Source organism: Coloeus monedula, assembly GCF_965178545.1.
Source record: "Coloeus monedula genome assembly, chromosome: 21".
Lineage (NCBI taxonomy): Eukaryota > Metazoa > Chordata > Aves > Passeriformes > Corvidae > Coloeus > Coloeus monedula.
Genome location: NC_138801.1, coordinates 5,201,213 through 5,226,608, shown reverse-complemented (window position 1 = coordinate 5,226,608; position 25,396 = coordinate 5,201,213). Strand labels below are relative to the sequence as shown.

At 41.6% G+C, this 25,396-nt stretch overlaps 1 protein-coding gene across 14 annotated transcripts in view; it reads right to left on the bottom strand.

Moving 5' to 3' along the window:
* FNBP1 (formin binding protein 1) overlaps positions 1–25,396 on the bottom strand; it is a gene marked incomplete at its 3' end in the record, with an annotated part of 94,592 nt that overhangs the window by 48,036 nt on the left and 21,160 nt on the right. For all 14 annotated transcript variants that reach the window (XM_082295287.1, XM_082295288.1, XM_082295285.1 and 11 more), the window contains exons 2-4: positions 16,869–16,984; positions 12,116–12,172; positions 9,444–9,591 (exon numbers count right to left, since the gene is read on the bottom strand). In XM_082295287.1, coding sequence (XP_082151413.1) covers positions 9,444–9,591; positions 12,116–12,172; positions 16,869–16,984 — 321 coding nt within the window. The remainder of the gene's footprint in view (positions 1–9,443; positions 9,592–12,115; positions 12,173–16,868; positions 16,985–25,396) is intronic.

Sequence of the window (25,396 nt, the reverse complement as noted above, 5' to 3'; positions counted from 1 at the left end):
CCCATATATATCCTTTTTGTAAGCTAAGGCACTTCTGCTTTTGCAAATCTTTTTGCCCTCAAATGGTAATTTCTGCCTTCCAAAAATTCATTTTTACATACAGCAACTAAGTGGAACCTTCCAACTATCTATATTTCTTCACTGGGTGTATTTTATGGGTAAGAAAAATCAAGGCACTATGGTCAAGTGATCTGTTTAAAGTCATACAGGAAGCCTCCAGTTTCCTCAAACCATGCACTATCTTCAACTTCTGCAAACTCATTTCCTTTACAATCCTCTTAAACAGCAAATGTCCTTTACCTTCACCTCCTCCCCCTCCAAAACCCCAGCAAAAATAACTCTAAGCTCAACTATTCCTTGATAAGGTTTCAAGATGCAAGTTGTAATTTAAATAAATTTCTTTGAACAAATTAAATAACTGGTTATTCTACACCTGAATATTCAGCAAATGGAAACATGACAAACGATTCAGCAAATCCTGTGGAAAACTACCACTCTTAGTCTCACCCATTTCAGCAGCACACAATGATTAATTTAGAGTAATTGATACAATATTGCTTTTTCCCCCCCCCAAACTGGATGCCCAAACTAATGCCCTCAATCAGGCTGTTTAAAAAACTCAGAATATGAGCAAGATACCCAATTAATAAATCACACCTCAAGGGTGCCAGTGAGACATTAGCAGCAGTGTTGGTGGTTCACATGCCATGATTTCCTCCAGACTTTTCACCCATATCCACAGAATTCTGAACACACATTAAAAACACAGTAAAGTGATAAGTTTGGGTTTATTAGTGTTCATTAAGTCAACCTCCCTAAATCACCTTGAAGTCTATAACTTTGCAGTCTTTGGCTGGCAAACACTGTGCCAACTTTAGGATTTCCCTGAACAATATTTTATTGAAATATTAAACCAACGAAATGGCTTAAAACACAGCAGCATTGCCCAAACCCAAACCACACATGACCACGACTGTCCTTTTTCCTTGTGTTAAAGCCCAGTGTGTCCCAGGGTGCTCTGAACAATCCCCAATGGCCATGTTTTGACTGGACAACTCCATCCATTGCAGCTCACAGGATAAACACAATAATGCAGGCTTTAGGTGATCTCACGAGAGTTCACAGAACCAGTTTGGAAAAGACCTCCAAGATCGAGTTCAACTCATGACCAACCACCACCACTCCAACCCGACCCGAGTGCCATGTGCTGCCTTTCCTTAAACACTGCCAAGGATGGTGACTCTACCACCTCCCTGGGCAGCCCAATCCAACCCTTTCCATCAAGAAATTCTTCCTGAAATTCAGTTGTTAAGACTTGAGATACTTTAATCAGAGTGTTAACTCACTCATGTGAGGACTGTGGATTACCTCAACTTTTTAAAAGCTTTTGTTATATTCAACAAGCTCTCAGCTCAAGGAATGAGCTTTTCCCTTTGCAAATGCAGCCATTGGGATCGGTGTGCTCTCCTCATTAGGAAGCTGCCTGTGTCTGGAACAGCTGGGGAGCAATCCTGGCTGCTGGGCAATCAAAGACAAACCTCTCATTGACTTTTGCTGGGCTCAGATTTCACCCGTGTTGATCAAAACCCTGGAGCTGCAAGTGAGGGACCCACAATGCAGAGCCTGTTCCTGCCAACGCTGCCACAATTAGGAGCAGCAGGATATTTTTGCAAAACGTCCTTGGTATGCACGAGGGTTTACACAGCCCCAGAGCTCACCCAGCAGACAACAACAGCTTGTTAGAAGATGCATCTTAGCTTTTTTTTCCTGACCTTTTGAGAGAAGCAGGAGAAAAGATGTTGCTAAAAGCATCTAATGAAGGAGAACACATTCCAGTATTTTTGCTGAGGAGTTCCTGGGCATTTTTAAATGAAAGAATTTCCTGAAACATGTAGATTATCAGCATGACAACAGGGCTGCTTAGGCTCTGCCTAAACTGATCATGTGAAACCTTTTTAAAAAGGGCTGTAATAAGACAGCCTTGTTTTTCTTAAACAAACAGGAGTTAATTAGATAGTTAAACTTAAGACTTGTACATCTATAATATGTTTGTATTAGAAATAATCAGAAAATTAATATGCATAGCATATGGTTCATTTGACAACATCCTTTTCAAGAATTTTCAACAAATATATCTAAGGCAAGGGTGCTTCATTCTTTTCTATTTACATGAGATAATATAACAGACTGACAAAACAGTTACCTTTGACTTCTGTAACAAGTACTCCCAGCTCACACTGATAATTAATATAAATACAGTACTTCATCCTCCAATTCACACTCTTATCTCCATTTTTGTTACAAGTGATTTCTAAAATAATGGCTAGTGATTAAAGCACACCAGAGACGGAAATAAGAGAACACTATTTTTTCCTCAATTTTCTCAGCAACATTTGCAAAAAGCCTTGTGAAATGTTTTTCTTTTCCTTGCTGCAAAGACAGGAAACAGTCTCCTCCGAAGAAATCTTTGTTTCCAAAAATAGCAACATGTTCTTGCGGTCTTATCACTCTCAGTTGTAGTAAGAGTAGCATAAAACATAAAAGTAGCATAAGTTCTGTGAATGTTAACATTAAATTCCTGACAATTTTAACACATTCATCAGCTACTTAATATTGGGGCATAACCCTGTTCTCCATCGCACTATCCACAGGAACATTATTTTTAACGTGGACTTATCAACTTGGTCAAGCCAGGAACAGGTTAGACAAATATCTGTTCAATGTTGAACTTAATTTGATTGAAGTATCTGCTCCTGGAGTGGTGCATTCCAAAGAAATTCCATTTAATAAGCACTATGACCAAAGCTTCTCAAGCTTCAAATTCCAAATCAGCTGCATGTGACAACCTAAGTAGCTGCCCCTACTGTTACTGAGCTGTAACAACAGAATGATGGATGGGGTTTGGAGCAACCTGGTCCAGTGGAAGGTGAACCTGCACTGGGCAGGGAGTTGGAACAATATCATCTTTAAGGTCCCTTCCAAACCAAACCATTCAGTGACTCCCTGGTGATTGGCACAAACCTAAAAGACACTGTGGCAGTAATATTTATGGTAACTTGCAATTTTCATGCTAAATATGACAGATACAGTCCTTACATTGGGAACTGGAACTCAGAACTTCTTCTCAGGCACAGAGACAATCCTGCAGTGTGCAGGAGCAGCACTGCAATCCTGCAGCTTCCAGTACAGCTCCATGGCAGCAGAGCTAAGGGATCCTTGGGAGCACTCTGCTGTAGCTCTTGGAGAGGTCCTGCTGAACCATCTGCCTTCAGGGCAGCAAGGCCAGCAGGCCCTGGAATCAGGCCCTGGTATGACAGGTTGTTTGGAGATCATGCACCCTCCTACAACCCATCCCTAGGAACTAATCTTGTCCTTAAAAGCTCACCTGTTCCCAAGTGCTCCACAAAAGCAAACCTAGGGCTTTAGGGCTTTTCAAATGGAGATTCAACATTACTACTAAAAACTATGGTGTGAAAAGTTGTTTGTGCTTTTATACCCTTCAATAAGTATAGAGGAACATGCTGCTCTAGCTTCCACCTCTTCTCCTTCCCAGTCTTGTCACAAAACTCCCCTTCCGCTGATCCACAGTTAAAAGATGTGAATTGAAATGGTCTGTGACATTCCTGTGTAAGTCTTGCACTACGAAAACCAGAAGATGTACAAGTTAATGCCTCAAGAGGCAAGGAAATACTTTTAGCTGTTTCCATATACCTTCATGCACACGTTCACCTACACAGGACTATCAAGACCTGCATCAGATATATAAAATAGTATATGTCAGCTAAAGTGCCAGCTGAACATACCCGCATGTACCACGTGCCACAGGCTTGGATGAACACCCTTCTCCATAGTTAACATATGCACCACTCATCTGGCTTTATCATTGCTCTTTCATTTCAGGCCAATCTCTGTGGCTCTACAGGCAGGTCACAAAGGGAAGAATACATCCATGGCCAATGCTCAACCCCCTCACCCTCAGGCATCTCTCAGTCATGCACCGAGCAGGAAATGTTACTGTTCATAGAAGGCATCTCTCATCTTATCCCTCTAAAGGGCTCTTGCTCTGCAGAGCAATATTCAAGCTAATTCACAGAAAATGCAACTACATTTGTTAGTAAACAGATTTTGTTTTCTCAATCTGAATCCTTCATGTGGTAAACAGAAGCCAATTTATTTATCTGGACTATCATTTCATAGTTCAATGTACCCATTCAAAACTGGGAAGAGCAGGATATTGAGTTCAGTGGTCTCAACTTTAACCCTGCTAAATCCAAAGGTCACATTACACCTTTCAGCTGAAGGGGTATTAGTATTTGTTTCCCACACAACAATGCTTTGGAAACTTTCATAATAAGCACTTGCTTTTTTCCCCTCACAGAACTGCCCTTCACAGCACAGTTACATGATAACACAGCAATATTTAATACAGCTTTATTGCGTTTGTGATCCGTAATTTGGTGAAAACCAACAAAGACTCCATACGAATCCACAGAATTTATGATGATCTTTCCTGAATAATTTTCTGCATTCTTTTATTTAATAATTACTACTTAATGCTCTATGGGTACAATTTAACTTCATGAAATACAGCTGAAATACCTTGCAAGAAAGAGGATGAATATTTAGGACTGTTGTGGAGTGATTTATCAAGCACAACATAATCTCCCACAAATACCTTTATAATTAGATTAAAACTAAGAGCTTCACTCCATTCATAGGGCAATGAGCTGCAAGTGGGCTAGTCCCAAAATAAAGAGTTGGGGAAAGCTTGGTTTAAATTGCATCAACCTGAAGTTTGAAGTTTGGCAAATCACTTCCTTTCGCTGTCACTCTTTTTCTCTTCCCACCTCTCGCTTGGCCATTGGTTTGTCACTTCTGGAAGGCAGCAATGTCTCTCTGTGCCCCTGCAGCACAAAGCACAGCTGTGCTCCAAACACACACAGACCTTGAGGCACATCCAAAATGCAACATGGAAAAATCCATTGTGCTCCTGACAGGGCTGTGTGCTGCCATCCTGCCTCACGCCTGCTCCACGCTGGGAGAAATCCTCTGGAAAACCACAGGACTATTTGCAGAACAGGGCACTATTCAGAATGAGTGAACGTGACAGAATTCCTCCAATTATTTACTTTTCATCAACACCTGAGAGCCTACAAGAAACAGAAAGTCCTCTGACAGGCATCCCCCTCGATGAATGCACACAGGGAGGGCGCACATGCTCCACTATAAAGAACCAGATCCGTTCTGCCCCCATGGTACCCATAAGGATTCATTCATTCCCTGTTCCCCTTCTATCCCCACACAAAATGGAATGTATTGACATCAGGTAAATTCTCTCCCAACCACAGAATCCCAGTGCTGCACCAATGCAGTCTGCAGCAAAGCTCTTGGCTTTCATGCTTGATTGTATGGAGCCAGACCAGCCCCAAGGGGAGGTGGAGGTAGAGGTGAGAGCAGCAGCAGTAATAAAAGAGATAGTTCATGACTCCCAAATACATTTTTAGCTAAGCTGACATGAGCAAAGGCTACACAGAGTAGCTGCTTCCAGAGGCCGTGAGTCAGACCTAGTTTGTGACCACAGACCTAAATCAGAATGGCCCTAGGAAAAAATTCTTGAATTTCTATCCAAATTACAGAATTGAAGGGTTTCCTCAGCCATAGTTGGATCTATAAATCAAGCTGTGCCCTGTGAAGTGCTAAGGGGAAAAAAAATAAGACAACAAACAGAAATTCTCAATGGTTGGCTCAGTACATTTCCAACCTAGAAGTGTATTACATGTCAGTGCTCGTGAAGTAAAGTCCAAACACTCCTCTTGACCTGACAGGATCACCACCTTTTCTTTTGTCACAGATGAACAAGATTAAGACCCAATTTTGTAACACTGCAGGGCCTCCAGCTCAAACTTGACACCTTCGAGAGCTACCCCAAAGTAAGGCTTTGGTGACACTGGGCTCACACAAAGTATGACTGCAGAAGCAAGTTCTTTCCCTGAACCACTCAGGTGACTCCTACCTCATTTGTGTGACTTGGTGACGTCTTCCAACAGCAAAGGGGAATTCAGTCACAGGCACCTAACCTCAATAACCTCAAGAGGAAGATGGATGGGGCATGTCCTTCACACAACACTGAACTGAAATTTGAGCTTTTAAGCAGCTAACAAGGACCCTGAGGATGAGAATTGCTCCTGAGAGAGCACGGACACAGTAACATCAAGAGAATACAAGAAGTTCAAGTGAGGAACTACACTATAAAGAGTTTCACTTCACTGAGCAGCTGGGAAGAACTGAAACAACGCAAGGAGTGTGTTTCCCTGTGTGAAAAGCAGGCAGGGTGTGTACCTGACTTCAGTGACTGTGAGGGCAAAACAACTCATTTGGTACAGTGACAACACTGAGTGTAATCCTATGCAAGAGAAATGTGTAATAGGATAGTCATTGATTCACCTTTGTTGCTAAAGATATTCAAGTTTCACACAAAGTTTTCGCTTGATTTTTTGTAACCACTTTCTGATGGTCAAAAGCCATCATGCAACAAAGCACGCGATCTGAAAAAATGCATAGGTAACCCAAAACTCTCCCAAGCTCTGAATCAGATGAGAAGAAAAAGGAGGCATCTGTCTTTTGAACAACAGCACCAAACCACTGGGCTTGCACATCATCCCACCTGTCCAACCTGCACACTCGTCCTGCCCGGTTTTGATTAATTGCTTCTTTCCTTATTTTCACCACTAGCAAGTGTCTTTCATAGAAAAAACATGACAGAGGCAGCCATCAAGTACACCTTTCAGAGAGCCAGACAAACCCAACATATGTACAAATTGCATGCCAAATGAATTTTATCCAGCGTAAAACCAATGTAAGGTGTGATACAGCATCAGTTCTGCACCACTTACAGGCCAGGGGCTTGCACATGTCAAGGAAAACACAAGAAGTGATTTATTACTGTGTGACCCCGATCATCTGCTGGTGTAATTCCACTTGAATCAATAGAGCTAAATGAGCATGAAAACAGAGCAGAGCAGGCAGGCACCAGCCCCCACGTGTTTAAAGATCACCAGCCACGCTCATCACATGTGACTCCAGCAAACACTCTTGTGCATCAAAGGGTTTCCTTTGGAAACAGAAGCTGTAAATTCAGCTACATTTAGAGATATTAGAAAAAATTCTTCCCTGTGAGGATGCAGAGGCCCTGGCATAGGTTGCCCAGAGAAGCTGTGGCTGCTTCATCCCTGGAAGTGTTTAAGGATAGGTTGGCCAGGGCTTGGTGCAGTCTGTTCAAGTTGTCCCTGTCCATGGCAGGGGGAGAATGGGATAAGCTCTAAGGTCCCTTCCAACACCATTCTGAGTTGCCTGACCACTTTCTGCTGAACTTGAGCTCATCTTTCACACATTTATAGTACGACACCTCTGTGTATCATTTCCATCTTCCAGTGGGTAAAGTATAACCAAAAGAGCAAGGGTGCTTATCTACCACAGTCATGCTGAAATCACTGGGAATTTGTACCATTTTACAGGTATTTGGACGCCTGAATGACTTAATTCAAGACTCAGTGGACAAGAATGTGGGTCTCCCAACTCCTACACATGGACCCAGCCCCAGGAGTGGCTCATCCAAATGATTCTTTGGACCTGGAGCACAGCAGCTGATGGCAGAACAAGCAGAGAGCACGAGAACTTTGCCAGCAAAACTTCTGGAAATACCAAATCATTCATTAATTGATATCATAAAACTATTTATCAAAGCTGCAGCCCTCTGTGATATTTACACAACAACCACCCTCCCCTCCTGCAGATCTCAGCAGGATCAATGCTTTTACAGGATGAAGTGAGAGGCTGTGTATGAAAAATGCCTGAGGGCGGGAACAGTTTCCTTTTCAACACCATTTTCTCATAAATGAGAAATCTACAGGAACCAGACAAGGATTCCTAATTCATATAAGCTTCTATTTATGTTGCAAGAACAAAACAACCGTGACTGACAACTGCTTTCTGTTAAAGACCAGTAATTATCAGCAACAGCAGGTAAATACATTGTCAGTTGCTTTTTGCTGTTCCCATGTTCTTATCACTAGGCCAATATTAAACTGATTTTCCTGTCATTCACCCATTACTTACATGAGCCATACTTAATAGAAAAGTTTACAAACAAACCAAAAAGCCAATAGTTACTGCTCAAATTCTTTACAAGAAATATTGCAAGCCCTCTTCCATCATACTTAAAATGTCTAACAGATAACTCCAATCACCCTATGTGCCCATATAACTGAGGAAACAGGCACAAACATTAGAATTGACAGAAAATGCCACACTAGAATGCTGCTTTTTTTTTTTTGCTTGGCTTATTATACCAGACCCATGCTGAATACAAGGTCATGGAGGGGCTGAGAAAACATTCTCATCACAGCTATATGTAAAACATCCTCCCATGCTGCCCCTCAAAGATTACACACCATTCTGCAGATTAAAGGTATGTCTATATATTCTTTTCCTCTGTTGACAGAATTATCATTCCAATACTATACTTAGGAAAAGGTGGTGATTTCCAGGGCTCTGGTCCCACACAACACCTCAACACATGCTTAGTGTTTAGTGGGACTATTTATAAATGTAGAAGTTTTGCAGGAGTATTTTTACATTTTCCAAAATAGACCAACAGTTTGGAAATGAAATACAATGCCCTCATGCTCCCTTTGCACTTTGCTTAGTCATTTTATACCTGTTCTATGAGTATTTGTAGTGCTTAGAATCCTTCTCCTATGCTCACACATCCAGGAGATAAAAAGGTTCAAGGGAAGGAAGGAAATCACATCTCAACAACCCATTTTTCAGAGCTGGCAACGTGCAAATTAATCAGCTTTGAACATTCTCTGTAGCAGGCACATAGGTCCCTAAAGTACCAGCTGAGATAGAGCACTAACGTGAAGCTATTAATTCTGTCTTGAATGACAACAGGTTGAAAACCACATTCGCCACATTCACCAAACAAGACAACCCCCCTATTTCTTATTAAAATAACTTTTTTACAGAGTTCTGTTGACCAGATCTGGCTGAGAAGCACAAAAATGTGAATCAAAATCCAAATAATTCTCTCAGTCAGCCTCAGCCCTGCAGTTCCTCTGTTTATTTCAGGCTTTACACAGTGCTGCTGGACTCTTCCCTAAGCAAGCTTTTGGCTAACACAGCCTTAAGCACAGATGGGTCTCTGACCTTATTTAGCAGGGATTCTCCTGCAGGCACTGCTGTCTGATTTTATAACATTTGATTCAAATGGTTCAGCGACTCGGCCAGGGCACATAACCCACTTCTTAAATGCTTGGTTCATTAGCACAGCTCATGTTTATTAACTACAAATAAATCTCACTTAACATTGAACTCCACTACCACTAATTAGCTGTCTTAAATAGCAATTCATTGTGAATAATAAATAAAAAAGGATCAGTTACCGATTTCCTCTCCTGTTTCAGCTCCTGCACATAGCGTGTTAACTCTCCAGTGATCAGAGAGGTCATGTTCTCTGAAATGACCTCGTGCTGCCCAGCATAGTCATTCATTTCATTTAAAGTGGCTAGGAAGGCTCTAGTTGATGTGTACCTGCAAAGGACAGAAATGCATTTTGCTTTTAGTCCCTTTCTCTTCAGACAGACACCCTGCAAAGGGAGGTGGGATCCTCCTTAAGCACTTAGCGTTGCTATGTGAGACTGGGTATGAATTAGCACAGATTCACTGGAAGGAATTTCTCCGAAGGAAGCCACACACTGACAGTTGTCTGATAAATCTATCTCAACTTAGACAGTTTGACACTGGCTCTTAAAATATCACTGCTTTAGAGTGCCAGGTTCTTTATCAGCACAGCTCTGGGGTTTCAGTTTTCTAATCTCTATTCACCAAACATTTCTACTTACACTCTCTCAAGTCCTACGATTCAGTGCACAGAGTCATCAGTATATCCTACCTGGCAAAATCCTGTCTAAGCAAGCAAAATTTTGGCCAGCATAGCCTAGAAAAGAAAGTTTTTCACAGCGTAAATTTGATTTAAATCATATACAGTTTTTTAATGTTTTCAAATAAGTAGTGAGTTAACTACCAAGTGTTCATTGTCAACCCGTATTTTTTAGTACCTTCCATCACAAGGTTTATTTTTCATGTCAAATAATCTCCCATACAGCATTCCATGTATTATCGAAAGGAAGAAACAAACATCTGTGCACACAAATTTCGAAACAGCAGATTATGTCACTGGTATATTCATCCCAGTGCCAACAGAGCTGCATTTAAATACCCCAGCTGGCTGTGCTGGGCAGCTGGAAACCAGCAGCAAGACACTAGTACATACTAGAAAAACTATTATTATTAAATAGTAGTGGCCTGCACTGGTAACATCACCTAAAGGTGAAAAATCAAAGCAAAGACAGAGATATTTAGAGGAAATAGATGGGAGTGATACAAATAGGGATGAAAAACACATCAGAATAAAATAAAACCAGGAAAAACTAAACAAAAAAAAAGGACTAAAAGGGACTGAACACATAATCCATTACAAGCAGAAACATCCACAGTCAAGATGCGAAATGAAAGAAACCCCAGCTGCAAAAAAATCCCAAGGTATAAAAGGCACAGAACTACAGACTGACAATGAGCTTGAAAAAGCCGATTTTCAGCCAGCTTGTCTCAAAGCAGCATCCAAGGCACCCAAAGGTCACATGACAAATCCCCAGACCTTGTTTTGAGACATGAAGTAACTACACTGAGGTGAACACTGTATTTATAAAGGGCAAAGGATACACAGGATTTTCTGTGCCATGCCACATAGAATCATTCAACTCCAATATCCTTTTTCAGCAATGAAGGATGTGTCAAAACCCATTGTAGTAAACTCAAAATACCCATTTATGGTAGAGCTATCCAAAGGCAGATTTATTCCTAATCCTGGGTACAGACCAAAACAGCCATTGTGCTGGTAACATAATCTTCCTTGTGTAAATACCAATATCTCAGGAAACAATAGCATAAATAACTGATTCCCAAACAATGTTACTAAAAATAAATTTAAAAGCAAGCAAGAAGGCTGTTATCTCTGTTATACAAGCCACTGGAGTAGCTGTATAGAGCAGCTTGGGGGGCTGACCCAAAAATCTGTATTAATGTAATCATCCAGTGGCACCCACATCCAAACTCTTTTGAAACATGTCAAATTTCAAGGTCAAGGGTTTGAGGCTGCTGCTGGGCTCTCCAGAGGCAGAGCAACCTCCTGAAACACCAGGCTGAGGGTCAGCCCCTGCCATGCCTTATTCAGAGCTGCATTACAAAACACTGACATTGAGAAACTCCAGGGTTATGGTGCTCTGAGAGGAAAGATTCTCACTCTGGTTTAGAGTCTGTTGGGAAGCTCATCTTCTAGAAAGTTCTCCTTAGAGAATATTCTCCCCAAGGGCAGGAATGTTCTCAATGACCTGTGGTGTCTCATCACCTGGACCATGTTGCTCAGAGAAGGAGCTGAGCTCCCTGTTGCTGTCTGCAAGCACATCAATCCCCTGCCATGGGGACACAGGTCTGAGCAGGTGAATCAAAAGCAGACAGGTGAGGCTGTGTCACATCCTTCAACAGCAGAAAGCCCCAGGATACTGGGAGTACAAACCTTATCCTCCACCCTGCTTTGCAGGAGGCCTCTGTGGTGTTAGAGCATTACCCCTTTTGTAAGTTACTAAGCTGTGCTGTCAGCCTGTTTGAGTAATTTAATACTTACACAGAGTACTTGAGTTTCATGCCAAAATTAACAACTATTTCTGCTCCTGCTGAAAGCAGATATGAATGTGGTCGCTCACTTCAAAGAGCCAGGATCAGTCTGGCTTGAAGGTTTTAAGGCACATTAAAGAAAAAATGAAACAAAACCCCCAACCCAGGCAGCCAGAAACTGCAACATAAGGGAACTGAGTAGTTACAGACCAAATCCACTCCTTAGTATTAACCACATAAGCCTGTTTCTGCATCTATTATTTCTATATTCTTACACTGGACTTTAAAATCTTTGGTTTACAAGCCAAATCCTAGGGGATGACCCAAACTTTGCCATTCCTCTATCAACACGTGCTCACCCAGCAGTGGATCATGAACATACCTGTATTCTTCCTCCTCTTTGGAGTTCTTCTTGGGTTGGTATTTCTTTGAAAGGTTCCTAAAATTAAAAATAGAGATACATAAAATTAAATTTTAAAATATCCTTTGAAGTTTCCTGATGACCTTTACATGCACACACATTCTGTGAGGAGTTTTTATCATGCTTTCTAGAAGCATGACTATAATCAGGCTTTGATTTTGTTGTAGTAACACTCAAAGAATGGGTTGCACTGTGCTCCAGGCTCTGTAACTACAACAAAGTAATAGACTCTGAACCCAAGAAGTTGCTAAATTAAGGTCATGGAGTCAATACACCTGGGTTGTGGTTCTGCTGATGCACAGATCTCCTTCACCTGATCTAAAGGAGAGGTTCTTTTAGAGTACAAGTCATCCCAAGGAAGGGTGATCTGATGCAGCAGATGACAGTCTTGGCCAGGCAGGTTTGCCTGCCTTTAGCAGGATGATTAGAAGGCAAAAAAAAAAAAACCTTCATAAAGCTGTGGGAAGCTGCACTGAGATGGCAAAAGGGGGATCATTTTGTGATTATCAACCAATGCTGGGGGAAGTGTGACATTTGATTATCCTAATTAGCACAGATGATTGCATCTCATTATCCCCCAGCCAACTACTGATTTAATTTTAAAACACCAACATGCTCTTGGAGTGATTGTATCTTAAATAAGAAACCTGAACCTTGCTGTGAGTACATCTGACAGTGACTGCATGGTTTTCACTGCCCTGCAAGCCCCTCAGCAGCAGCAAATCCAGGGGTTTGGGAAGGTGTGCTGCCCAGCCAGCCCTCAGTGCAGCTTGCTGGTGTCAGCATCACGATATGCACTGCACTGCAGCACACCCCTTAACCAGCACACACCACAGAGCTGACAAATCTCACTGAGCAATTTTATGGCCTTTTCAATACTCCTCTGTCCTAAACTGAGCCATATTACTCTGTTCCCTTTGGCAGCCTCTCATCCTATTGTGAAAGGGAAGCCATTTGGTTTAGTTTTACAAGGTTGCTTCAGCAATTAAGAACAGCACACAAGGAGTATTGATGGAATCATTGTCCAAAGGAGGACTGAGTTTTATCGACTTATCCATGCCAAACTCTTTAGAGAGGTCCCAGAACACAGAGTTGTAAAGAAACTGCTTTTACAGAGGTATAACCCATTCCCTGCTGATGCTGGTTTTACTGCTGACTTGGAGAGAGCAAGGCCTCTCATCTCACATTTCTTATTCCTGTTGTTCTCCCTGAGGAATTAAGGAGCATCTGCCCCAAGAGAGGAGTAGCCACAATGCTGGCAGATTTGCACAGACAAACATGTGTTCCTCAAAATTTAAGTATCTCAACTGGAAGGGATCCAAATGAGTCTCTCCCTCTCAGTCTGTGCCTTCTCTTCAAGAGCATGCTCTGAAAAAATGAACTTCTCTAATTCTGCAGCTTCCACCAAACACCAGCATGGGAAGGGTTCTGCAAACTGTTCTGCATGATGAAAATGAATCTTACAGCACCCTTTGTATGCCATGGAAATGCCTCTTTCCATGCACCTGCTGGAAAGGGAAAGGAAAAACCACAAGAAAACAAGCACATAAGGCTACAGTAATAAGGCATTTTCACACAGTCAAATGTCCCTGCACTGTCACACTGCCCAATTAATTCTGACATACCCAGCAACTGGCTTCCTGTGAATCTTAAAAGGTGCAGAAATGCTACAGAGCTGAGGCCAAAAAAAAAAACACCAAACAACAAACAAAAACTCACAAAAAAACCCCCACAGTCTGCTTTCACAGACAAAAACCACTTACCAAGGATTAGCAGCTGGGTTAAACACTTCATTATCTTCTACGCAATTTACACAACACACAAATTGAGTCTATATATTTGTTTGATTTTTTTTTTTCCTTTTCTAAAATCAAATGTAGGGGTTTAACCAGTTACACACAAAAAACCACCACAAGTGATACTGAATCCAGTATTGCTGGAGTTCAGCATGTCCTGGGGCAATGTCACCACCAGCACTGCCCAGGTCCAAGGTCACAAAGCAGTGACACCTTCAGAGCTAACACTGATTACAGAGGGAACTCACATAATAAAGACCAGGAGTAAAACACCAGTTCTGGAAAGATTCTGTGCTACCCTAAGCACCCATCACCATGAGTGTTTCTATTTGCCCTTCACTCTGCATCATTTTTTCTGCCTTTCCAGCTTGTTTCTCTGCTCCCTTATTTCAACTTGGGTGACAAATGTGAGAGAAAGATGTCAGACATCAGGGGTTCTGATTCTCAGATTATCCTGACACCTGAAGCATTTTTTCCAACACATTTTCCTTGAGGTTATCTATCCATCATCACATTAGGCAAGGGTTTTGACACCCTTTGTGATGCTCTGAGTGCATGTGCTGCAAGGGAAGTGACAAGGACACACCACCTCAGCACTGGGAGCACAGCATCCGGCACATCAGTGCCCCACAGAAGTTAAAAGACAGAAAAAGCATTCTACCATAGTTTCTACATCCCTTCCCTCCTAGCCTAGCTTAATGATCCAACAAATATAATGCAAAACAATTTTAAAAATCACATCAGATCTGAAGTGAACTCTCAAACCAGGCTAATTGTAAATGGTATGTAGGTCTAACCGAAAATAATAAATATACATTTGCAGAATTATAAAGAGGAAGAAAAGAAACATTTTTAAATAGAAGAAAATTAAACTTCAATAGATGACTAGGCTGAGATGTAGATAGTCAGAGAGGAGAAACAGCCAGTTAGGGAACCCAGGGATGGAACAGAAAATACAAGTTTCACAGAAAGAAATAAATTTCAGCAGCTTTACTTACACTATAAACAAAACTGGGTTACATCCACAGGAGTACCTTGAGTTACTCTGTCTCTTTTTAATAGTATTTTCTGCATGTTATGACATGCAGTGACGTGATGCAGCCCTTTCACACCAAATGGATGTGGTACAAAAAAAGTTTGCACCAGGCTTAAGGACACTTATTAAATACAAGCAGATGCATGATTTATTTTTCTTTTTTAATGCCCAGCACTGTTTTACCTCCACACTTGACAAGTCTACATTTTTGGGTTTTTCTTTTATACTTCTAACTTCTTAGATGCCTCCAAGCAGCCCTGTGTTTAAGAGCTCCTTGGGGACAGCTGTATTTGTCCTCAAACCATAAAAATACAGAGAGGCAAGAAAAAAATTGAACACGTTTTTTTTGGGAAGTCTAGGACACACTAAGAAATAAAGCTCAGGAATTCATAGTTTCTACATGGTCACAGGTAAAACCATCTTTCACTTTCATTACATTTTGTTTGTGTGCTTAATTTAATAACTAAGCTCTTTACACCTGGAATGCGTCATCCTGAATAATCCAGCAAGTCTAGTGCAGGATTGTTCCTAAGACAGGCCAGCTCACACAGATACTGTTCTGGGCTTTCCCAGTCCAGTCACACTCTCTTTGTTCCAGCTCATTTTGCCCCTGCAATTCAATCTCTGCTCCTTTCCATAGGATGTGAGCAATTTGTTCTTGCACGAGTCATTTTCTATTTCCTCCTTGTCTGTAGCAGAAACCCTGGGGAACCCTCCTGGCATTCCCCTGGGAAAGCACACAGCCATCAAGGGGGGGGATTTATCTACTACCAGCTCCTCATAAATCACAGGCCATTGTGCATCTCAAATCCATTCAAACACAAGCAAATTCTGGGTGATTTTTTTTTTTTTTTTAATAGACACTGTGTTTTACATACACAGATCAACTGAAACCTCAGATCCCATCTCTTTAAAAACCAAGAAGACGGAAAGAGTTCTCAGATTTATTATCACCATGCAAATAAAAGGTGAGTTTACTGGAGGGGTTAGGAAGAATTATTCCTGCTCTCCCTTTCCCAATTAACTCCAGCAGTTCCACTTTAGCACTGGTCACTACTGGCTGCCAAAAATACTGCCCCACAGGCAGCAGCAGGACCAGCTGTGTGCTGTTCTTCCTTCTAAGCCCTTCTCAATTTTTTCTACCTTACTGGGAAAAGCAAGGTAATACCTTCTCCTGTGGGAGGATTCTTAGCACCCCTTCCCCAGGATCTGACCTCAAGAAAGACATTTTCTGTGTCTGGTTCACACATACTCCTCTCTGTCTACAATCAAACCACACATGCACATGTAGAAAGTGCCCAGCAGGAATTATTTGAGATTAATTCACAAAGATCTCTGCTCTGATCAGGAGACACCTCAAAAGGTTATAAAACTGTAATTCAAATCTCAGGCTGTAACCTTGTTAACTACATAGGAAAAATTACCATGGGCTGGGCCTGACTTTCTGACCTGCAGTTTCTCCCCATGCACGTTCAAAAAGGGCCTGTCTTAGTACAGGAAAACATAAACTTCTCCTAACAAATGATCATTATTCTGTTGAATTCTTAAACCCTTCAGCATTTGTGCACAGCAGCCCTAATTTCATGGAAAACATTACAATGCTGTCCTCAAAGCCTGAGCCATTAATCATGCATAAACCGTGAGTAAGCCCTAGTGTGCTGCTCAGCCACCTCAATAACCTCTCTTTTTGCAAAGCATATGATTACTAGCAGATATAACAACAAGATCTTAAATTAACTTTTACTTTCCAATCTCTAAATTAAAGCTATTTTCTAAAAGCCATTATTATAAACAAAATCACCACTGACACAGCAAACTTAGAGTTGATTACAGGCTCTAGAGATTTGCAACTCAAAGTCCAGAACTTTACATATCAACTTACCTAAGCTGCTTTGCATAGCTGAGTTCAATCTCTGTTCTTTCTTTTACAAACTTGATGTACTTTTCCAGAACATCAATACCCCACTGCGTGTGTTTTTCTAAGTTGTCAAACTGGTCCTGCAATTAATCAAAAAAAGAAAAAAAAATAGTTTAGTCTCCTTAAACATAGAGACAACTAAAATTAATTTCCAAAGGGAGTATCACCATATACAAAGTGTTGTTAATATTTTCCATTACCAGTTAGATACTTTTATGGTGAGACAGGTTTTTTATCAACAGAAATCTGTATTTTACCACGAGCCCAGTTCAGTAACATTCTTCATTACTCATTTCTGAATCAGTTTCATTCCAGAAATACTGGCAATTCTATTAAATACCATCTTCTAATATAAAAACATACTTAGACGTAGGATAAGAAATAGATGCTCTTGACAGTATTTTGTTTTACTCTGAAGAATTAATAGAAGTTCCATGAATTTGGGATCTACTCCCAATTAATAATTCTGATTTTCATATGAATATTGTAGATTTAGACTCCAGCTTTGTCAGTGCTATGAATTTAAAATGTTATTGAGAACAGTTAATCTTTTTACAGAGCAGACTTCAATTCCTCTGTAGCCTGTTTTGTTCCAAAACAGATGACACGATGCCCCCCAAAATGACATAAGCTACGTTTTCTGAAAGTTTTCTTGTCCACCTTCATTTATATACAAATACTACTTTGTTCTTCAAATATTGTAGCCCTCAAAAACAGTCACACATGTTTTCAATAAAATCAAGAACATTCCACAAGTCAGTTTGGGATTTGCAAATGCCAAGAGAAATTAAGCAACTCTAAATCCAAATTAATTATCCAAGCCAGTTTATTACTATCTGCAGATTTCAATTATAATCACCTTATTTTTTTAAATTTGGTTACTTCAACAGCACTCAAATTCCGCAATCATCCATTCTGCACAGCTTTGCAGAAGTTACTGTTTCTACGATACTTGAAATATAATTTTTAAACTGCGATACAGTGAATACTTATTTTGACAGAAATACCTTGTAAAATAAACAAGGGCTTTAATATCAGCCTGACTTACTTGGCATCAGGTTCCATTATTGTTTACAAGGAAAATAGAGAGCAAGTTTGCACAATCTACAAAAGTAGATTTACCATGTTTTCCAAAAAACTACACACGGCACTAGATTTGGGTCAGATGCTGAACTGCCACTATCAAAGATTCTGACACAAGTGATACTTCTCTGCAAAAGATCTGGCCTTGTGACTCAGTTTGCAGAGCTATCACAGAGTTACAAAAGCCAGACAAGCCCACTCCCTTTAGACACAGAGCAGAAAAATAACTGGAGGCTACAACAAAGCCTGGTTTGTGAATACATTGCTTTTATCCAATACCACTTTCTGCTCTGTAGCACATCTGGCTGTGACAGTGAGTTGAACTGGTGGCAGGAGGGATTCTGCCAACGTTGAATACAGTCATGTACACAGGAGCTAATAAAGAAAATAAACCTGCTAATAAAACTGCTTAACTGTAATTTGAAGGGGAAGACAAAATTTGCAAAACACCATCAAGAAGCAAGTTAAACCAGCAGGTAAGGCAGGTGGAATAGCACACAGGGTTTGTGCATTGCGTGCTTGCTCTGGTTTAGCATCAGGTACTATTTCAAACCAAGTCAGCCAAACCAGACTAAGCTTCAACTTAAGTTACGTGGGTTTTAGTCAATTAAAGAGGCACTGGGGGCAGAATAGCAAAAAGTAATAGTATAAAGTTACAAAAATAGTAAAGAACTTCTAAGTGCTCCAGGACCTATGAGAAAGTGGTTAAGGGCAACTGAAGTAAAAAAAATTAAAACTACACAGAATGAAAGCCTGACTTCCAGCAGTAGAAATCACCCTTGAACCAGTTTAGCATCAGTCGCCCAGAAAGAGGATGTGTGCATTCTGCAGAAAGGGCACAAGCAGACTAAGAATGTACATATTTGAGTATATACAAATCTCAATTTCAGACAGTTTCACAGCTGGGGACAAGACAAGATCGGGGGAAACATACTGGTCCTCCTCCTGCCAGAGGGCTCAGCTCAGCCTGGAGTCTGATGCCAGCACAGAGAAGCACCTTCTGCTCAACTTCAAATATACCACCTCTCCATCTCTGGGATTATGCTGGAGTCAGGAGAGTAGTGCAAACATGGCCTTTTGAAGGTTTCTGATAAAGAGGTCTTCTAGCTCTCCCACACCCTACACTTCCACAATTTACATTATTTAACATAAACACATGCATATAAAATAAATACCCCACAGGGAAGTCCATTAGTCACAAGTTTACATTGATTCACACACTCCTGATTTAGAGAAGGGAAATCTCAGGCAGGGAAATTCACTGCTTTAAACCCTGTAAGCAAATTTAACCATCTTTATCAGATAGATCATATTTGTACCAAGAAACTAGCTTACTACCCTACTGTGACCCCATCCAAAGAGGAAAGGTCAAGGTTTCCCAGAGGAAAGAATGCCTTTCAAGGAGATCCTGCCCTTCAAGGTAATCCAGATTTCAAGATAGAGCAGGTTCACCCTGGAAAGGCAACCCTGGTGGTGGCTTGTCCAAACCTCCCACCATCAGCCCACCCTGAATCAATTTTCAGAGCATCATTTAGATCAGAGTTTGAATAAAAACCCAGCAATGGCGCCATGTAGCTGCCTCAGTGTGGGCTGTCATCCCACAGAGGGACTGGCTGGACTGTTTCTAAGGCCTCACTAGGCCAAGTTTGGTGAAATAAAACTCCCTGAGGAGTAGTGTAAGAGGAGCACACGGTGGTGCAGCTGTCGGACAGATCAACCAGGGGAAGATGCTAAATTTCTATTTATAAAATGAGATGAGGCACTTGCCCAGTGCCAGGCTCTAGGCAGAACCACCTCAGCAAGATAAAGTACAAGCACTGACCTCCACTATCAAGAAGAGAGGCAAGGGGAAGTTTAACACTCTTCAGATCAGCTAAAGAGAAGAGTTTCTGTTCTTTTCTGGGCATGGAACAGCGTTGGCCCAAGTGCCATTTCACTCAGCAGCCAACGCCCCACAGCAGTGTGTTACACTGGGGTCACACATTCCATTGTCCCTTCCCTTTGCTGAGTGCCTTGAGGATGAAAAAAAGTCAGTAAAATTGGCAACACCATCACTGGCTGAGCATGAGATTCCAAAGGAAGGGCAGCACAGCCAGAAGGACACAACAGAGATTGCCCTTCTCGTTCCATGGATCTGGAAGGACACTGAAGGTAGGCAAAGGCCCTGAGTTAAAGTTAATGAATCATAAGGATGACAGAGGACACAAAATGTGTTGATCATACAGCATAATCTGCAATTCACAGAATCCCAAAGTCCAGGAATACATGTAATCAATGCAAAAACAACACCTCTGAAAAAGAGATTTTTGAGAACAGTTAACAACAATATCATGCCTTCAAATCATCAATATTGAAACCACTTTTTAGAAATTGATTTACTTTTCTCAAAGCTAATTACAAAAATGCATTATGGGATGGAATCTGAAGAGTTAAAAAAACCCCCTCGATTATTCTGGAGTCTAATGAAAATAGCACATGCTTTCAGCACAAAGTGCACCAGCCCTGGCAGGTGAATTGTGCCACTGCAGCTCTGCAGGTTCAGTCACCAGCTGCAAAAGGGCTCAGGTGCCCCAGGAGCTGCTGTTTCAACTTTCAGTTTCAATATACAGACTCTGCTCTGTTCATTTTTGCAGCATCCTTACCCTTCCAGTCAGGGAGAACATTAGGCAACAATAAACTCCACAGGGCTTTAGTATTCAAGAAAACAAGGCAAGAAATATGATGCAATGTTCAGTAAAAATGCTCCCACCAGACCACAGTGAAGGAGAAACAAAAGGTCACACCGCACCTGTTTTCTCTGAAAAAGAAACACCAAAACATTTTCTAGAAGAATTCACTACTTTCCTCTGGCTCAGAGACTGGTTCACACCTAAGAACATTCTTTGAGCAGAAATACTGCACTGACAGCGAGTTATGTATCACAGTAGGCTCCCACCACAGCCTTCATGTTACTATGTCCTTCCAACCTGCCAAACCTCATCTTCTCCCAGTTTCAAGTGCCTGTATTTATTGTGGTATCAGCTTACTGAAAAGAACAGACTTCTAATTGACCGTCACAAAGTCCATGTAATTAAACTACTTGTGTAACTGTAACTTACTCCTCTTCATCAGATTCCACCTCCTTCCCAAAGCCAGCAACATGTGCCAATACAAACACTTGCCCAGGTGATGGAGGAGCTGGAATACAGGAGCTGACCCACCTGACTCACACAGGTGGGACAGCAGAGCCTCTGCTGCTTAAAACAAACTGTTTGGAGCTGAACATGTTCTTGAGCACGCACACAAAAATCGAAGCTCAAAAGAGGGAAGTAGAACTTCAGTCATTAACTTGAACAGGAGTTTGACATCCAAGTACCCAGAATGCTTTAAATATTTTAACCCTAAGGCAAAGTGTGTTTCTAAATTCATTTTCTAACCTCGTTTCTGTTTCCATTAATTCTCTCCTGGTGCTTTTACCACTGCCCAAATAACCTCCATGCATTCTTTCTGAAATTCAGCTGCATGCCTGTTACCCTGACAATGCTTAAAATGGAAATAGAGCTGCCCATTTGCTTCGCTTCATTTGAACGGTTACTTTAAGCTGTCAAATCCCCTTCATTTCTCAACTGCCCTCCTGAAGTCACATTCCCCAGCTACAGGAAGTATTTTGGGAACAGGAAAGTTAGCCATTAAGAAAAAAAAAAAAACCAAAAGAAAAACCTTCTTCCCATTTCTCAGCCATATAACATGAAGTACAACCAATTATTGAGCAATAAAGTGTTATTCATGAGGCCTTTGAAGATCAGCTCAGTGAGATATTCCTTCCTCTTTCTAGAGGGCTTCCATCTATTGCAAAATAGTTCAACACACGTGTTCAGATCCATTGATGGACCTTCATTTGCCACCAAGGGGCTTCAGCCTTAACATAACTGAAATAAAGGGTTTGTCCTCACTTTTCTCTTGAGCTGCAGCCTCAGTCTCTCTGCAGCCAGACAGACTCACCCTGCCCAGCTCCACCACACAGCCAGGCCACAAGGACTGGGGTTTCTACTTGGTTTCAACTGTGAACAAGACATTAGATTCTGGGAGAATTTACCAATTAATTCTGCAATTTAAATCTTCCTGTCAAACCTGCCCAGAGTAGACTGAGCTGGCAGCCTTTACTGTACTAGTATCCAGGCTGAATTATCACTGTCACCCTTTGTGCTGCTTTCACAGGTGACAGTGCAGAAGTGTGAAATTAAGAAGAATGCTAATAACACAGAGACAAGTAATGAAGAAAGACTATGCTGCAAATTCAGATGCTAATAGCAAAAGAAAAGCCTTTCTATTCAGCATACTCCCCCTGTAATTCTAATACAGCAACACAATAAAAGATCCAGGATTCTTGAATGTTAAGAATATTTGAAGACTTTCTACTACCTCATTCCCCAGTGAGTTTGATTCTGTTTCCTCACAAAATTATTTGTTTACATACTGCCCTTAATAAAAAAGAAAATAGGAATAGGGGAATTAATAGCTAATTTTTACCTCTGGTCATACCTTCTCCTCTCACATCCCATTTTTTAAAAAAACCTCTCATTCATTTTCAGAGGCAAAAAGGAATTAAAGTGAAGATCAAGAATACATTACAGTGTTCAAATTCTAAGTTACTTTTTTAGAATCCATGGTTTAACAACTTCAAATTATAAAAATAATTAACAAGATGATGAGCCCTTCGCAGGCTCGGCTGAGTCCCATATGGCACTACAGTGCTGGCAGAATACACAGGAATTCAGATCACAGATCCTCAGAGACCTACAATAAAGCTATATGCAAATGTTAACAGTCTCCAGGCAAATTAATTATGAAAGAAAATGCATAAAATACAGGCTACCACTGCAAGAGGCTTCCAGAAAACAGAGATGAGTAGAAAATACCAAAGCAATTCAGCATCTGGTGACTCAGCCACTACTGATGAGAATCAACTTCCCACACAAAACTTGTCAGCAACAGTCAGTGAAACCCTCAGTTAATGACACTAAACAAATGTCCCTGTTTATATATGGAATACAGGACACCAACCTTTCCCTTCCTGCAGCAGAGACAAGGAGCACTCACAGCACCATGGAGCACGTACGGATGGGGCAGGGACACCATCTCTGCCTGGTTTACACTCAAACGATGCTGTGGCTTCACTGGTTGTTTTCTGAGCCTACCCTTCCATTCCCCCATACATCCGGTTCTTGTTAACAGAGCTATTTATGATCACATGCATTTGTCCTGCAGAGCACCTCTTCAGCCATACATGCTTAATTTCATTTTACCCTTCGTGTATTAAATAAATTCTTCCTGACCTTTCACCAGGGTGCCTAAACAGGCAAAATTTCTGCTTGAGCTGAATAATAGCCCAGAGAAAAAAGCCATCTTACTTGCCCATCTCCACCTTCCTTTCATTGCCATCCCCTAAACACATTTTTCCATAAAGCCCTATCTCTTCTATTCACCTGGGAAGTTGATCTAGTTAGGAGAACACAGAAACAAACATAAGATTCTTGGCTGCATCATTAGGAAACTGAGTGTATTTCAAACCTGTGTGAAGGGGAATTGACAGAAAGCAAGAGTGGAAACATACTATGTTTTAGGTTGAAATACCTTTCATGTTGCTAGATAAACTCACCTCTAATTGTCCTGCTTATTTCAACAGACATTATGAATAATAATAATAATAAGCAGTTTCTGGGCCATGTTTCAGCCTTGAAATGCTTACCCTCTTCAGCATTTTGCTGAAGCTGGAAAGCAAGTTCTAATATTTGTGCCTGTTTTAATTCGGATAGAAAATAACATTACCCCAGTGTAATAGCAAGGCCCTTTGCACAGCCTTGTAATTGCTTCTGAGACCAACCACATTCATCCCCACCCCAAAAACCACCTTCCACAAACTCAAAAGTGACCCCTCCTGCTAATTAAGCCAAGGTGCTGTCCCACAGGCATGTTTCAGCCATACCCTAATCCTACCTGAATGAAAACCTGACTTAATTCAAATAAGAAGCACTTCTGAGAAAAGCCATGAGCAGCTGGCACAAAGGCCAGCACCTGGAGAGCAACATGAATATTCCAGCTGCTCTGAGGCAAGGCCAGTCCTGGGAGTACAACCAGATTGTCAGGGTTGACAGGGAACCAATTTGACTGCAACATCTCACAAAAACGTCCACCTACAGCAGAGCTGCACAGGTACATCTCCCACTAATGAAAAAGGTGAGCTTTGTACTGGTGAAGGTTAAACCTCCTCGTAGAGAGGGACACCAGACTAGAACACAGCACTGGGTTACAGAGCCCACGGCAGCAAACAGCAGCAAAGCCAACACCAAGCTCCCAAAGCAGGGGTGGGAGGGAGAGCAGCTTCCTGGGCAGCAGCACAGAGCAACAGGTCGGCAAGAGGACACCTCTGCCTGCTGAAGAGGTCACTGGGAGTACAGCCATACTCCTGCCATGGTGACCCACTTTAACACCTATTATGGAAGGCTTGCAAAACCCAGCACGTGGTTCACGGGGAGAAGCTTCCCGGTGCGAGTACAACCAATGTCATCGACTGCCAAGGCATTCACACACACACACACACACATGCATGCTCTCAACATCTCAGTGTCTCCTTCTCTCTGCTGACAGCTTAAACTGTGAAGTGCAACTGCTCCTTTTGCAGCAGCCAGAAGGCTGAGTCAGAAGCCACAGAAGCAGTGGAGCTCCAGGAGCAGGTGATCCTGCAAGAAACCTCCTGGTCTTGCCTCCAAGGGCTGCTCTTACCACTACAGCAAAGAGCCTTCCTCACCAGAGCCCAAACCAACTGAAGCCCCAAACCCTCCCCCCCTGCCATCCTGGTGTCAAACCAAGCCTCCTCCTCCCCCTACGCCACTTGTATCCTGCAAAGGATGTGGTAAAGCAGAACTTGTAGTCCCTCCTTAGCAACAGGGCAAGTTAACTGTGCTAACACAGCAGCCAGGAAGGAAGGTGAGAGGGGGGATGTTCCATCAGAGAGAGGATGTGGTTGTTGGTACTGCAACACCTCAGAAAGATGCCGAAAGAGGTAAGATAACAGAGAGGAATGATTAATTCTGGGGAGTGGGAAGGCAGAAGGATGTGATCAGCTCAACTGCAGCAGGACAGAGCTGATGAGCAACAGGTGATTAAGAGAAACAGCAACTGAACCAAATACTGGATAGTGAGGGACAAATAAGACTGTCCTTTGTTTTCTTGGAACAAGCAAGGTTTTGATGGTAAATTATGTAGGTGCCATGCCCTGGACAGCATGGACAGAAGTACATCCAGCATGGAGCATTATCTACGTGCTATTTTGGTTTTATCCAAAGTTACCTGAAAAGGCCATACTGAGGCATCACTTGCTGTTATCAGTGGGAGATCCTTCTAAAGATAGTGCTGCATCTCTTGAAAGA